We start from the raw sequence: 15,986 nt of genomic DNA, 5'->3' as shown, positions 1-15,986 counted from the left end.
GATTACATCAGCTTTTCAATAGCTGGTGAAGCCAGGTTTTGAATTAACCTTCTCCCTGCTGCCTAACCCTGCAACCAACACAGAATTGATAGCCTATTAGTAATGGGTACATGTATGTCAAACATACTAATTCAAAGGTTAAAAGACAATTTTAGCAGACACAACTGACTGATCAGTAGATGCCTGTACGTAGGATACAATCATTATTTTAGTTAAGGTTTTTGTTGTATCATTTTTCATTTCTTTTTCCAGGTATCTCCCCCGCAATGTATGCTAGCCTTCTTGGTAACTGTCTTGCTCTTACCCTGAGAACCAGGCTAGGACTGGGCCGCTAGCGAGTTCCTTCGGTGGCCGGAGACAGTCAACCTGCCCGATTGAAATTAACGCTCCGGGGAGGTGTAGCCCAGGGAGTTGACCGTACCCTTTGTTGGTAGGGGCCGGTCAACTCTCGGGCTAGAACTCCCCGGAGCGTTGATTTGTATCGGCGGGATTAGAGCTTTGGGCCACCGAAGGAACCGGCTTAACGGCTCGATAACAGTCTGGCTCCCAGGGTATCGTGCTCTCTGCTGTCTGCCTTTTTGATTTGAGTTGATTTTCATATTGCACTAACCACCATGAGATATCACATGTCAATTACATTTCTTTCCTGTGTAGTAGAGGTGCATTGTTGCTATTTAATTAGTGACTAGTCATTTTGAAGCAAACTGCTTGCATGCTGAATCAGTAGAAAATTTCATTGATCATGATTCCACTGTAGGATCTACATTTTATAGCAAGATTGACTACTCTTAGACTAGAAAAGAAGCTGGTCCTTTTGGAGTGCTTTCATCAAGAAACAGAAGATTTTGATTAACATGTAACATATATGTGTAGCGCTACCAATTATCATCCAATTTACAGAATTTTAGAATTGCATGAACAGAGCCAAATGTTTAGACCTTGGGAAGAAATATCAGCTATTATAAAAGAATAATGCATAGTCTGTAAGTTTTTCTCCGCCTGTGAACATGATCTGTATACCAAGGTCTATAATCAAGAATTGAGCTAGAGTTACCCATTATTGTCCATTTAAGCCTTTCTTTTTCTAGCGCTCTACTTGAGATGTAGATCAGGAAAAAATGCACTTGAATTGTTTAAAATAGTCTACAGACAAATGATAGGTTAGTTGGTATTTTTGTCCCACCGCTTGCTTGGCGCCAACTCTTCAACATAACAAGTCATGATGTTGATTTTTTGCAGATGTTAAGGGAGACAATGTACCGGACATCAGGCACTCCCCTAGCATGAGTAAGCTGCGTGAGGGGTCGGGGGACATCGACTGTGCAGAACTGGTGGAACATCTGAAGGACACCTGGTCACTCCAGGAGCAAGCTGACGTCCTGCACTATCTGTACAACACACAGTAAGTAACGCACCAGCTTCTGTATCTACATTGTATAGCAGATACATGTATGTATATCCAGTATAACTGCCCTTCAGCAAAACACACCTGTCCAGCTTCTGTATCTATATATCCAGTGTAGCCGCCCTTCAGCAAAACACACTGGTCAGCTTCTGTATCTGTATAGCCAGTATATAACCGCCCTTTGGCGTAACACACTCTGCAGCTTCGCAGGCACTCAGCGCAGCAGCAGCTGGTTATACATTGTATTACTGTACACTGAACAAACCTCTGCATGTAAAAGAACTCAATAAACCTATCAAGAAGAGTAGATCTGAAGTAACCTAGTGTACTTGGCTGAAAACATGAGCCACATCGTACTTAGTACATATAGATTGCATTATGCTTTACGTTGTTGATGAAAGTTAGACATCCAGGTAATAAGATACGCCAAACAACTGGATAAGATTTTGAAACACTGTCAGACGTTTCAGACAGCATCCGTTGTCTTTTGTCAGTGACTAAAGGGAAAAACAAGGTTTTATACCAACGTAATATGCTTTACGCCATGTATTGCCTTACTTGAGATTGACCTGCTTGGCCTTTTCACAGGGGTCCAGACTGGGACACCAAGATTAACATGAGGGAGGGCGTTACCGTGGTGATGCTGGCTGGGGAGCTGTATGAGAAGGCCGGGCAGCTGAAGCAGTGGTCCATCGTACGACACATGGCGGGCATGCTGAAGAAAAGGGTGGAGGACCTGGCACAGGTCAGTTTGAACAGATTATCTTTGTTGTTGCTGATAATAGCTAAGTTAGTACTCAAGTGTCAAGTTTTATCAAGTTCAATTGCTTTTGACAACAGGTTCATAGTTTTTTAAGTTTTACAGATTGACTCTTCTGAGTAAATGTTCCTGCAGTCCTGACACCTTTTGGAACAGTTTATGAATTATTTCTGTGATAGTTAACAATTTGAAACTGCTTTGAACCTCTTAAAACCATGTGGTGACTTGAAATTGACTCCAGAGATCAGTTCCTAGAATTTGTTGATGAGGTTGAATGTTTTTTTTTGCTTCTAATTTTTTCATGATATCTTGATATGCTTTTATCTAAGCCCTATAGTTTGTAGATTCATGACAATATTTCAATTTTGGTAATTTTTGTTACAACCACTGAATGCAGATTTAGCCACAAGGCTGCAATGTTTGTAAAATAAACCACTTTTTCGTTCGCTAGCCTTGGATTTTCACATTGGAATGATATTACTCAGAACTGCAAAATTAATGTAGATATCTTTTATATCATGATAGTAAACTATATAATGATTATTGTAACAGTTTCTGTTGTCAATCAAAACAGATTTGTGCTTATTTATTCCAATCAGTATTTTTCAACTTCTGAATCAGTGGAATTTTATGCCACTAAAAGAAGCTACTACATCTTTTTTTTATAATTCTACATTGTACATGTTTAATTCTAAATGTGGCTGCAGATCATTACCATCTATTTGAATTCTGAACCATATATTAAGTTACTTTGCATCAATTCCTTTATTCAATCTATCTGTCACCCAAGAGAGACTGATCCTTTAGCTACAAAAAAAAGAAGTTCCAGATTTTCCGAATGATAAAATGATGGCCAAATAAGAATTGCTTGAAAAAGTCTGTTGAAAATTAATTTGTTCTGTGGCTGAGTGTACTTTTTTGTGTGTTGCTATGTTGAATGATTTCTGAGCAATAGTGAAGTTTTCATGGGGCAATTTTATTGAAACAATTGTCCCTTCGCTGATTTGACAACAAAACTCATATATTTTTGTACGACGAATTGGTACAACCTGAAAGAAAGTATTTCACAAGTATACCTACATCCCCCTCACACACCCCAAACCCCCAGGCTATAACAGATTTGCTGGTGAGACAGAGACAACTGACCGTAGGAATAACGACGTTGGAAACCCCCATGCTCTCCCCCAGGAGACATTCTATCATTGGCTCGCCATTGGAGTTCCACAGTCATGGCTTTTTGGTGAACTTTTTCTTTTGATTTTTTTTCCATTCGTTTTGTACATGAACCTTGTGTGCTTGTTCTATTTTTCCTGCTGTTCTGTGTTTGAGTTTGTGGATTTCTTTCGTAAAATCTCCTCCTTACCTACATGTAATGAACCCTGTCAATTTCTTAACGTTTGACAGCCCAAAGACTTAATCAGGGTTCTAGCCAGCACCCGCCATTCCATCATTTGACGGAATTTTGTTGCATGCTGAGTTTTGAGGGAAAATTTCAAGACCATTCCGTCAACCTTGACGCACAAAAAGCCATGAGTAAAAGATTTGTAAAAATGTCCAAATTTGAATACATTGATAGAAGTTTGTACAAGGTGACAGAAAAAAGGAGACTCTTTGTAGGATCTTTCCGTCAATGGGAATTGGGATGATGGAAACAAATTTCAAGCTACATGTAGCTAGAACCCTGGACTTAGTTCCAATCTGAATCAAATCATGTAGTCTTTTTTTTACACAGACCCAACAAATGTTAAATCAGTTCTCGTGTGTGGTTGTTTCTCTCCCTTCGAGGCAATCTGTACAGTCAGGTCTTCTGTGTAGTTTGACATCCTCTGAATCAGGCGTAGTGTACAGTCAAATTTGTTCGTGATTTGCTGTTTGTGCTGTGAGACTTAAGACTGTGTATTTCTTCCAGACCTTCTTTCCACCTTTTATGTTTTTGTGTGTGTGTGTGTGTGTCTAATATACATGTACATTAATCAATTTGATTTTCTCATGTAGATAGTTATGTGTAGTTTGTGGAATACAAATAAATATGTTAACAATATTATTAGATAGCTGTACTTTGTGTAAGGTGGTCATTCTGTGATCATCAGAATTACAAAATGTACCATGAATCAGAATCAGCAGGTATACTATAGCCCTTGAAATTTTATTCATCAATACTGGTACAGTGGTACTCATCAACTTTCTCAGGAAATCACATAGGAGCATGATTGTATAATATCATGAAGGACATATGGTTGGCAATTGTCAGGCCTGTGTATTACATAGAATTCTGTTGTTGTCTGTCATACAATGTACTTTTAGTATTTGATAAAGAGTTATGCCCATGTGGGGGAGTGCTGGGATCACTTTTTAAGGCCTGATACAATAAAAAAGATTCACTCTAACTGACTTTCTCGAACTGACTTTCAAGCAATCAATAATTCATTCTGTCACTCAATCATTCATTCACCAATGCCACTATCTTAATCATCACTATCTAAATAAGATAATTGGACAAGAACCCTGACTTGATGTGTGTTCAGAATTCATGCTTTTTATAACTTTTTTATTACTGTACATTTTTTGCATAATACTGCTGACTTAATTTGACCATACATGTACCTACAATTGTATGCATTGCATGCTTTGTACATGGAGGAGATAGTAAGGATAATTCCACTCTGAAAAATGATTTTTCACTGAATGATGTCTGTTAAAAACATCAGTGGAATCCTTTTGGATCCAATTGTTCTTCAGGCTTGCACTTCTGGATATTTATCGAAGTGAAAAGTTTACTCCAATAATTGCAAACTGTCATCAGATATACAATGTAGGCAATTGTTTGATCGCACAGTATATCTTTGGTATGCACCAATACATAAAAAAATGCATGAATCAAAACTTATCAACATTCATCTTCAGCTTAATATTGAATGATAAATGCACTCCACTTTAATTTGTATGTGTACATGAGTAACCAACTAATCAGAATTATAACGTACAGAAATTATGAACTAAGTATGATTATTGATAGGTTGGCTGAATCAACCAGGTGAACCTATTCATATTCTAAATTCATAATTTCTATATAAAAAAACAGATACATTTCTATGACTGCAGATGCAGAAAACATTGAATGATGATGATGATGATACATTTGATATATTTCATCAAGAAGAAAAAAGTGCCTGGAAAGTGATCAAGGTCTTCGTGCAGCATTTTTGGCAAGGCTTCAGGGGCAAAGGTTTTTTTACCTTCCTCTTCGAGCACTAAGCTGTAAGATACTGTAGATGATGTGATTTTAGATTTCCAGTGGGTTTGACCTTATTGCCCCCCTCCCACAGGCTACCACGGACCTGTTAGTGCGACAGAAGCAGCTGTCGGTAGGCCTACCCCCCCAGCCCAGGGAGAGGACCATCACACATCCCCTCCCCCCAGAGGAACTGGCCAAGATGATCTACGACTCCTGTGGGGAAGACAGCAGTACTGCTGTGCTTACACAGGTAAGGTATTCCTGTAAGTCGTTGTGTAGGGACAGGAGTTCCCTAGGCTTGTTTATCGTGTTGACAGGACAAAATTAAAGCATTACTTGTACATACACATTTACGTACACACACACACACACACACACACTCACATACAATCAAATTGAATACACACTCCAAAACATACATCAGACACATGTACAATGTACATTTCACACACAACTCACATGTACACAAAGTCAATAGAATTCATGTGACATGCAGACACAGACTGAGACACATGCACATGCATAAATGTACAAGATACAAAAAGATACAATTATAGATACAAGATAACTTTATTGGAAGTTGCAGTGTTGCCACGGAATTAAAACCAATGTACAATGTATAGCCATGCATTCACATTCACAGACTCGTACACAGGCACTTAATTTGTAAGTTTACAAAATGCATTTACATTCATTTATGTACACAGTAGAAGAGAATGGATGGTTTTTACATTGTTGAAACAATTTATAGTACACATAGTTATACGTCTGAAACATACAAATTTAACATACAATGTACATTGTGCATGTAGACATACATGTACACTCAGGTTTGCTAAAAGGCTTACTGATTTGTTGAACATGATTCAAGTACCAGGAAGTTGACACACAAAAACACTTCAAAACTATTTTTAGCGTAAATTTTTAGATTTTGTGGAAGTTTTAATTTCATGGTTTTCACTGTCGCCTCTCCACCACAAATTCATGACACTGTGAACATCCATGTTAAATCATGATTACTTAACATGTAAAATGCACTACAAACTTTTTCTAACCGCGAAATGAAAACACAGCAAGAAGCTCCTTCTAATAAAAAAGGAAATAAAAGGGGAATAAATAGACCCATCTCAAAAGTAACTGACTTTACAGTATTTGGAGAAGGTGTATATGCTGTAATGTACTACATTGCTGGGTGCTACATATTACTGTAATTCACATTACCTTCACGGCAGCAAAATTTCATGGTGTAAGGAAATGGACATTTTCACTGACCTTTAACTTCACGAAGAAGGCAAGTGATTTACAGAACGAATGTGTGAAAGAATCATAAATAATAACAACAGTTTTTTTTCATGATGATGATACATGTACATGTAGGTTCATGGTACAGAAATGACCGTGAAAAGAGTGAACACAAAGTAACAGTGAAAGAAACAAGAATTGCAGTATGCATTAATTCTGATGTTTGAACTACCGTCATGCAAATTTGTTCTTGTGTTCAGGAGATCCTTGTGTACCTGGCCATGTTCATCCGTACGGAGCCCAACCTGTTCCGAGAGATGCTGCGTCTGCGCGTGGGGCTGATCATCCAGGTCATGGTGTCAGAGCTGGCCAGGACACTCAACTGTACAGGTAAGACACATAACTCTTTGCTTGTGTGTGTTTTGATGTTGTTCAACTGTGAAAAGGCCACTAAAACGGCTTTGTATGGATGACACCTTCTGGAAGGTTTAATGCAATATAATAGTGGATGATGAGGAAAAAATACCTCTGCCTCACAGGTAAATGTATTACCAAAAATGTACACAGAAAAGTGTCTGCGAAGGTTCAAACCTAATGCTGCAGTAAGTCTTAGAGTGGATGAGGAAGAAAATATACCTCCACCCCAGAGGTATCACCAAAAATAAAGTTAGAGAGAAAACAGAAGTGGTTAATTTTGAAAGAATATGAGAACAAGTTCTCATTTTTGGACAGTACAGTGCAGTTCTCATTTTGCAGCAGTTTCACAAAAAGTCCACAACAACTTCTTCAATTTGTACTTTTCTTATTTAAGTCTTATTTTGTCAATAGAGATAGACATTTTTTGTAAAGGTGACCCTGAACCAGCAAAGTTCATGTACAGGTGTCATCCAAAAATCAAGTTTGTGGCCTAAACTTTTGTTAAGCTGTGGCGCTATGTTACAACCTGGGTGGTCGTTAACACTTAAATGGATGATAAAGTAACTTAGAATAATTATGAATTTAGAATAATGTCTTATCCTGGTGAAATAGTAATATCCCTACCTACAGACTTCCCCCTTCTTTGATATGTGTGACTCTGTGCTGTCGGCTCACCACTTGTTTTCCAATTTGAAACCCCACCTTCCTCGGAAGACAATTTAACGCCGCGAGAGGCCACCACCCCTGAAGTCATGGCCGTACGACAGATTTGGGGACACGAGGCAAACTTGCGGGAGGTCACCAGAAGTGAGGCCTTTCACCACTGATTGGGTCAATCAGTGGTGACCAATCAGTGGTCGCACAGTGTTCGTGTCCTGCTGTAGTGTAGTCCCCTCTTCCTCAGCCCTTGATTAGTAGTTTACTTCCTGCTCTGTCATGACATGTCACTTGTGTCATGCCTACATGTATATTATGACTAAGTAGAGGGTAATAATTATAGCCATGCATTAGGGGTAACCCCTGTTACACACGTGTGTTCCTACACACTTATGTTCTGACAGTGTTCCGACACCCCCAAACCCTGAATAGGGCTGTCAGCACATAAGGGTGTTGCAACATACATTGCAGGGCTGTCACCGCATTTAGGTTATTGTACATCTACTGGAGACTCTTGATTGAGTACTTTCTTGACCATGGAATTAATTGCTTTTTATTCCACTGCTGCAGCATCAACCCATGGTTTCCAGATACACATAGACCTCACTGTAGTTAGATTAGAAAAAAATTAACTTCTGCTGCTGCAGTAATGTGGGTGGCATGGCTGTTAAGTTTGCTGCGCAAAAGCTACTTTATCATCCATAACTTTAAGATTGCATTTTCTGGTCAGGAATTTCTGTTTACTTTATACCGCTATATTACGTTGTATTGTGCTGTTAGACAAATTCAGTAGGAAGCATATAATAGCTATATTTAACACAAACACAAATGTAGCTTTATGCATGCCCTTTACCAGTCTTATGGCTGTCTAACTTCTCCTTATTATCATATTCCATATTTATTTGTGTGAGAGACTCAGGGTACTAAGTACATGTCCCTTCCATGTAGGTGAAGAGGCGTCAGAACACCTGATGAGTCTGAGTCCGTTTGACCTGAAGACTCTTCTTCACCACATCCTGAGTGGGAAGGAGTTTGGAGTCGGGGAAGGTAAGACTACAATGTAGCAGTCGTACTACGGTCCAGTCCTGCACATTCATCTGCATCCCACAGAATAGGGCCACACTACCGTTATCTTTACTTAGCCAAGGGATGTTTGCAAGCAGAGTTTGGAGGGGAAAGGTTGTTTGGCTTATAGCAGATAATTATATATTCAATGATATTATTATACTAATTTTGATTAATGATCTATAGACACACGGGCTTAATGCTAATAAATGATTTCTACCCACTTACCATCTAACATCAAATAACAAAAAAACATTGAGAACATTTCCTTCCTATTAATATTGTGGCTGTATGGGTGATTCACATTGTACACGACTGTACACATGGCTCAAAATGCTGGGTGCATAATGCACTTTTGTGGACCTAAAATTGGAGCTGTGCACCTGATTTTTGACTGTGGGTGCACCAGTACACTAAAGATACATGTATGTCTGTATGCCATATACATGTAGGGTAGGGGTACTAATTGTGCACTAACTTAGTCTAGTGTACTATCCTTGAAATTCAAATGTCAGAAAAAGCAATATAACCTTTGTTGTACTTTTTACTATTTACTTGAATGTTTGAACTTTTGAAAATAGCTCCTGTAACAGTAACAGAATTTCAGATTGACAGTAGTAGGGTTACTTTGTAGCATACGTTTCGCTGACATTCTAGTAGTACTTTATCTTACATGTATGTTGTGCACCCCAAATTTGCTGTGCATCCGCTATCTTTCGTCAGTGACTAATGGGAAGAATTAGAGAACCAGGATTCATACCAAAGCTCTGAATTGAAATGTTGATGGGGTGAAGAAAATTTATGATTTATTATGATAGAAGACTAAGTCAAAACAAGGTTGTGATAATGATTACTAATAGATAATAAGCTACGCTTGTTTAAAAGCACACGCATGCAATTAACACCTGCTGCAGTACTAGCAGATAAGACTTGCACATGCCGCTTACAGAAAATGAAGCTGCCGACTGGGCTATGCGAATCAAGAAGCTGACAATTTCACAATACCTCATGACACATACAGCAGGCAGGTCTACAGTAACTGTCCCTCTTATTTGGTGGAGGGAGCTGTCATAGGCACTGTAGTTTATATCACGGGTGAACTACAATTCAGGGCATGCTGTAGTCTTACCACATGGGTCTTCTCGCATCTTTGTCCTTCAAATGGGGACAGCCTTTACAAAGAATTTGGAATGTGTTTGGGTTTTTTGTCACTCAGTAACAATTCAAAGAGATTACAGGGAGATGGTTTAAGGACTGGTGTAATATAGCTTTGGATTGGATGTGCATTATTGTCCACTGTGCTCACAGACTCAGTTCAAACCAGAAATGTTGATGATGATGGACCAGTTACAAAGTTATTATCTTTGAGTCTTGAAACCACTTTTCACCTGCCCCCCTCCCCATCATCAGTAGAACCTTAGTTTGGAGGACAAAGTTGTAAAGAACCTAATTTTGTACCACACAATCTTGATATCTTGGATGATATTGACCTAAAAGAAAGTGAATCCATTTAGAAGATGGGTTCAACAATGATGTTACATTTTGCCACAAATCAATTCAGTCACCTTGTCTGAAAATACCACAAAAAGAGAGATTGATGACTTTGTGAAAGCATTGACAGATGGTCGCATGTTTGATTAAATTTTGGGATGTCATCCATAAAATCAGGATCTGCGGTTCCACAGAAATATATAATTTAAAAGTAGAAGCACAATTTACATGTAGCCTTACATAGAAAGACGAATTTAAATCTTTTCCCCCTTGCAGGTGGCAGTGGGCTCTGTATCTACAGTAACTGTTACACAATACTGCAATTTATACCACCACACATATATACATGCCTTTGTTTGTTTATGATGATATAGTTGAGAGAGGAGGAGGGGGCAAGTCTCTGTCGATCAGGAAGATGGAGAAAGAAGAGGTCACCGGGATGTCACGTCTTCGCAAACAAGTCACGGTAAGTCTTGTAAATTTTGGCGACACCTCAGGGATGGAGCCCATTTTAGTACTGGGCTGGAAAACAGTGTAAAATTGGCAAGTGTTGAAGGACTACAATTTACATTTAGATACATGTAAGACAATCAGTTATTTTGCTAGTTTATTGATCTTTTATGACAGAAGATATAAGGGTTGCTGAGGGTAAAGTTGAGATATTTTGACAGAATGCAAGCTTTAAAGAAAAATGATTTTCTTGTTATCTGGAATGGTGGAATTTGTTGCAAACCTTAACACAAATATTTTCTCTTCTTTAGCATTTTTACTTTAATTCTATCAATATACATCTAAATGTTCATGTACATTATGTATTTACATTTGCAGCTAAATGCATGTTTTCAGAAAGTGATGAAATCAGTAACTATTATATGCATTTGTATGTCTCTATGATTATAACTTTTGTCATCGCTTTTCAAGAAAGAAAATTTTCAGTGACTGTCACATACATTACAGATACACCTCTCCTTACATGTATGTCATCTTCCCCTGCATATGATGTCACTTTGAATATTACTGTATTGTGACAATTTGGGTTTTAACTAGATACACAGACTGTACAAGCATCTGTAAACTTGCGATATGCTATGCTATAAGGTCTGTGACAAAGCTTTAAAGATAGAATTTCAATATGATGTATTTCTACTTGTAGCTCTGTGCTTGGGCTAGTTTGTAAAGCGATGTTCAGGCTTTGTAAGGTCTGCATTTGTTGTTAATCTGTAAAATGGCGTATGGTAGACTTTATGCTGCAGTGCTGTATTAAGTGTGGTGACTCTGCACTAACTTGCTGCACTTCTTTGTTCCATACCCAAACCCTCCAGATGTCTAAAGACATGGTAAGCCCGTCTGATGTCGTGTGTGGTTTGTACAGTCTTCTCTCTCTCTCTTCACCCAGTGTGACTAGCCCTCTCCCTTCTGTCTAGCACACAACATGTAACTGTACCTTGTAAATTCAGTTTACTTTTGTGGTGGTTTTATTTTACAGAAAGAGGGAAAGATCTAATAGTAATAGATGTTTTTCTGTGTTTTAAATTCCTGGTTGAAACAATTCTGTGTGTATAGTAGTACTGTAGTCATATACAAGAGAGACATATTCGCAGTGTCATGAATCTGCGATGGATAGATCACCATAAAACCACTGCAAAAGTTTCAAGATTTACAGTAGCAGTAGGACTTCCCTTTATCTGCTAGTAGTGTAGACATGTAGGTACTAACCAAGGACAGAAATAGGATATACAATGTACTAAGCTCTCGATGGCCTGTTCACTTTATGGATGGCCTTTGTGTTTCGATTTCTTTTTCCTTCACTTTTTCTGTTGTGCCAGGTAGCCTTGCTGTTACTGGCAAGATCTATTGTGTACTTTTTTAGCATATGGGGAGGGCTCTAGCCCTATGTCCAACTGTGTGATGCCCAAATTTATTTTGGACTGTCCACCCCTCAAAAACAAAGTGCTTCATCCCATAAACAAAGCTCATACCAAATGGAAGAATATTTCATGATAATTATTGTGAAAACAATGAAAAGATAAAATGAAGTTTCCTATTGTAAAACAAGCCAAATATCATTTTTGCACTCCTACATGTCTTGAGATTCATAGAGTCAAATTTGTGTGGCTAACTTCTGTCTTCCCTTGCTTGATTTTGATTAGTCAGCTGTAGGATAGTGCGGTCACATGCATCTAGATCTGTGGCCCAACCCAAACTAACCTCTTCACAAATAAAGCTTGCCGTTTGTAAAAAGTACACGACATAAGATGTGTGATATCCTGTGTGATGAGATAGGCTTGGCTCCTGTAGGACACATAATCCAATGAAAGTTTGATTTATGATTTTGTTGTAGATAATTGAGCACAACGACAAGTTGCGGAAAGGTCATGACGAAGACCTGGAACAGTCCATGCAGGTGGACCGGCAGGGCCAGTGGCTGCGGAGACGCCGTCTGGACGGCGCGCTGAACCGTGTTCCCGTGGACTTCTACACCAGGATCTGGAACGTGCTGAAATGGGTACGTATTTCCTGTGAGGGTGGGGTAAAACTGGAATGTTGTTACATTATGTACTGTAGTTGTTAATACCAGTGCTGGCTGTTTGAGTCATAAAGAAAATATCATGATTTTACTTGAATCATCATCATCATCATCTACTGGTCTCTGCATCTGCAGTCGTTGAAACGTCCTGCAGCTGCATTCAGTCTTTCTTCATCTTCTTCCATGTTTCTTTGCATCCTGCGAGCTCCCTTAGCTCTCGGAGTTTCTTTCCTGTTGTGGGAGGGCCTCGCCCCATGTGCTGCAGGTCTCCCTTCAGCATGCTGAGTAGATTGACACAGTGTCTTCCTCTGCGTGCCTTGTATCTGCTGGATCTCAATGTTTCAAATTCCAGGGCTTTTTGTGCAGGTGTGTCTTCTGGCATTCTCAGGATATGTCCAAACATAGACCACCTGAGTTGTTCGACTTTTTTGGAGAGAGGAGTTGTGTTGCAGATGTTGTATAACGTGTCATTTTTGACCATGCTCTTGGGCCATTGAAGACCTGTAATTACACGCAGGTGTTTCCGGTGGCAGCTGAATGTACATTGAATGTACATTGTTTAACTTGCATGAATTGTGCTGCTCATAATTGTCTTGAAGTCACAACGCAAGTTGGTAGGTACAACCAGACTCCCCCAAATGACAGAATGTGTACGTTCTGTGACAATGATTGTATAGAAGATGAAAATACATTTTTTTCTAGAATGCTCACTATATGCAGACATGCACAGATCCCTAAGTTCCATACAACTAGACAGGAAATATTAGCATTTCACAAATAACGAATTATTCGCATGTATCATGTCATCTAAAAACTATGATACAATTGAAAAACTTTGTAAATTTGTGTACACATGTTTCAGAAAGAGAGAAGAGACTCAGTCTGTAGATTAAGAATATAACACAATGTTCCTTAAACTTTTACTTCAATTATGTTACCTAAATGCATTTAGCCCAAGTTGTGCATGAATATGCAATAAAGTTCATTATCATTGTCATTATCTTACAGTGCCAGGGGTTGTCCATTGAAGGTCAAGTTCTGCCATCTTCTGTCACTAACGAGGTAGGAACAAGGCTACAGCGACACAGTCCTCTCTCTAAAGACTTCTTGTTTTTTCTCATGCATGTCTCTTGTCTAATGTATGCACTGTACTTTTTTGTACAGATAAAATTTTGCATTGCAACGATGCTCCAATAATCGTCATGCACTTCAGGAGCCGTGATACTTGTTCATTTTCTCTCTCATTGTTTCTCTCGTTCCCCTCCAGATGACCCCGGGGGAGCTGAACTTTGCCCTGCGGGTGGAGGGGATCCTGAACAGCATCCCCCAGCCGGAGTACCGCCAGCTGATGGTGGAGGCCATGATGGTGCTGGCCCTGGTGGTGGACACGGACTACAAGAGGAGCCTGCGGGGCGTCATCATGGTGGACAAACTCGTGTCGGACGCCAACGCCATGTTTATGGGCGAACTGGTAGGAAATCGCTTTTTTTTTCTTGCGTATAGGCCTCAGGAGTTTGATTTCTACAGACAAAATCTGCAGTGGTAAATTGATTTAAGCCTGTTGACACGTAAGAGGAAAAACAAGTCTTAAATTGTTTGAAACACTTTCCACTGTAACAGTAGGACCCCATTTATGCCGTCATTTGGGAATCAAGATCCGCCCAGACACTGGGTTTGATCCTCATTTGCAAATACTAGTATACAGGGCTCCGAGGGGGGATTAATCCAGCACAGTAGAAAATAATGTATTTAGCCTGTAATCCATAGCTATTATGGCTGCCGAGTCTCTTTCGTCTTCTTTGGCCAATGTTGCATTAGAATATCAGCCGTTACATAAGATATTTCTTCGGACACAACTATATGAACCTATTTACAAGATCTTAACCTTATATACGCAAACACGACCTTAAATGCTTACATTCTGCATACGTTCTGATTATTTCAGATCTGCCAAATCTACCTCAGAAGCTCCTTGGAGCCAAATTGGGACCGTTCATACCAGGATCGCAAATGAGGTTCAATCCCGTACCTGAGTGAATCCAGATTTACGAATCTTGGTATGAACGGGGTCCCAAGTTCCACCTTCTGAAGAAACTGTTGGATCCTTTCAAACAATCTTGTCTTTTCACTTAAGTGCCAACAGGACGAAATCAATTATCACTGCAGATTTCGTCTGTGAAATATACTGTACAAGTGTCAGAAATCTATTCGTTAGAGCTGTAGATAAGTGCTCTTTATATTACAGTCATCATCTCAGAAATTGATATCCTTTTTGCTTTTCAGAAAACTATTTTCAAAGACGAAGTGGACTCAAACACTGTAGAATTCAGAACGGGAGCGGCCAACATCTGCACGGACTTCTACGACAGCGCGCCCAGTGGTCGCTTCGGTACGATGGTGTACATGTCTAAAGCGGTTGCACAAACGCTGGACTGCGAACCTGATACGGTAGCAGATTGCACCATAGCGTAGTGTCTACACATTAGGCAATAACGTTATTTGTTGCACCATAGCGTAGTGTCTACACATTAGGCAATAACAACTTGTGAGTAGAGTCTACACATGACCAACAGCAAGTTGTTGGACAGTTAAGTTAGTTAGATTGTTCCATTTTTTGAAAATATTGAGTGGGGATAGGAATATTGTTTTTGATATTAAGGAAGAGGGTCTGCAAAATTGAAGAGGTTGAATGAAGTTAGGCAAAGTGAAAGGAATTATGTTGATGTATGCTCAATCCATATATTGGGAAATAGACTTGTCCTTTCTTCATGAGACTAGTGTTGTTGGATTGCTGGAAAAAGGATATGGTTCATTCTTTTCAGTATAGCAAGTATTATTTTATCTTTGGAGAGTTAAAAAGTGTATTAATACAGTGTAAATAAAAAAGCTGTGTTTGAGGATGTGTCATAGCTTGCTCTATGTAAAATAAGTTAGTTTGTTAAGCTATCAACTCTCAATTGTCACTAGCTACATGTACTGTAAAATATTAGTAAACAATTCTCAGTAACTGTAAAAGTAACTGTTTCTTCTCTATACAACAAATGCAAGACACTTAGAAGAAAACTGGTCAGCATATTTTTGTATAGTGAACCAAATTAGATCGTCCTGATTGAGGCTTATTTTGCAGAGGTAAAAGAAAAGGACAGAAGACATTGTACATACAGACTATGCTAATGTGAGTGTAGTG

At 39.1% G+C, this 15,986-nt stretch overlaps 1 protein-coding gene across 10 annotated transcripts in view; it reads left to right on the top strand.

Annotated features, from left to right (window-relative positions):
- Positions 1-15,696, top strand: part of LOC136436375 (phosphorylase b kinase regulatory subunit alpha, liver isoform-like) — a 38,807-nt gene extending 23,111 nt beyond the window's left edge. For 5 of the 10 annotated variants that reach the window (XM_066430309.1, XM_066430308.1, XM_066430305.1 and 2 more), the window contains 12 exons: positions 1,240-1,402; positions 1,994-2,150; positions 3,274-3,405; positions 5,492-5,650; positions 6,903-7,032; positions 8,665-8,763; positions 10,647-10,738; positions 11,595-11,609; positions 12,614-12,778; positions 13,808-13,861; positions 14,067-14,270; positions 15,083-15,696. In XM_066430309.1, coding sequence (XP_066286406.1) covers positions 1,240-1,402; positions 1,994-2,150; positions 3,274-3,405; positions 5,492-5,650; positions 6,903-7,032; positions 8,665-8,763; positions 10,647-10,738; positions 11,595-11,609; positions 12,614-12,778; positions 13,808-13,861; positions 14,067-14,270; positions 15,083-15,271 — 1,559 coding nt within the window. In that variant the 3' untranslated portion in view covers positions 15,272-15,696. Of the gene's footprint in view, positions 1-252; positions 286-1,239; positions 1,403-1,993; positions 2,151-3,273; positions 3,406-5,491; positions 5,651-6,902; positions 7,033-8,664; positions 8,764-9,730; positions 10,022-10,646; positions 10,739-11,594; positions 11,610-12,613; positions 12,779-13,807; positions 13,862-14,066; positions 14,271-15,082 lie in introns of those variants that run through there. The other 5 variants (XM_066430314.1, XM_066430311.1, XM_066430306.1 and 2 more) reach the window with 4 other exon arrangements.
- The last annotated feature ends 290 nt before the right edge of the window (positions 15,697-15,986 follow it).

The sequence above is a fragment of the Branchiostoma lanceolatum genome, chromosome 6 (assembly GCF_035083965.1).
Source record: "Branchiostoma lanceolatum isolate klBraLanc5 chromosome 6, klBraLanc5.hap2, whole genome shotgun sequence".
Lineage (NCBI taxonomy): Eukaryota > Metazoa > Chordata > Leptocardii > Amphioxiformes > Branchiostomatidae > Branchiostoma > Branchiostoma lanceolatum.
The sequence above is the reverse complement of the archived record's forward strand: the minus strand, read 5'-3'. Positions and strand labels throughout refer to the sequence as shown.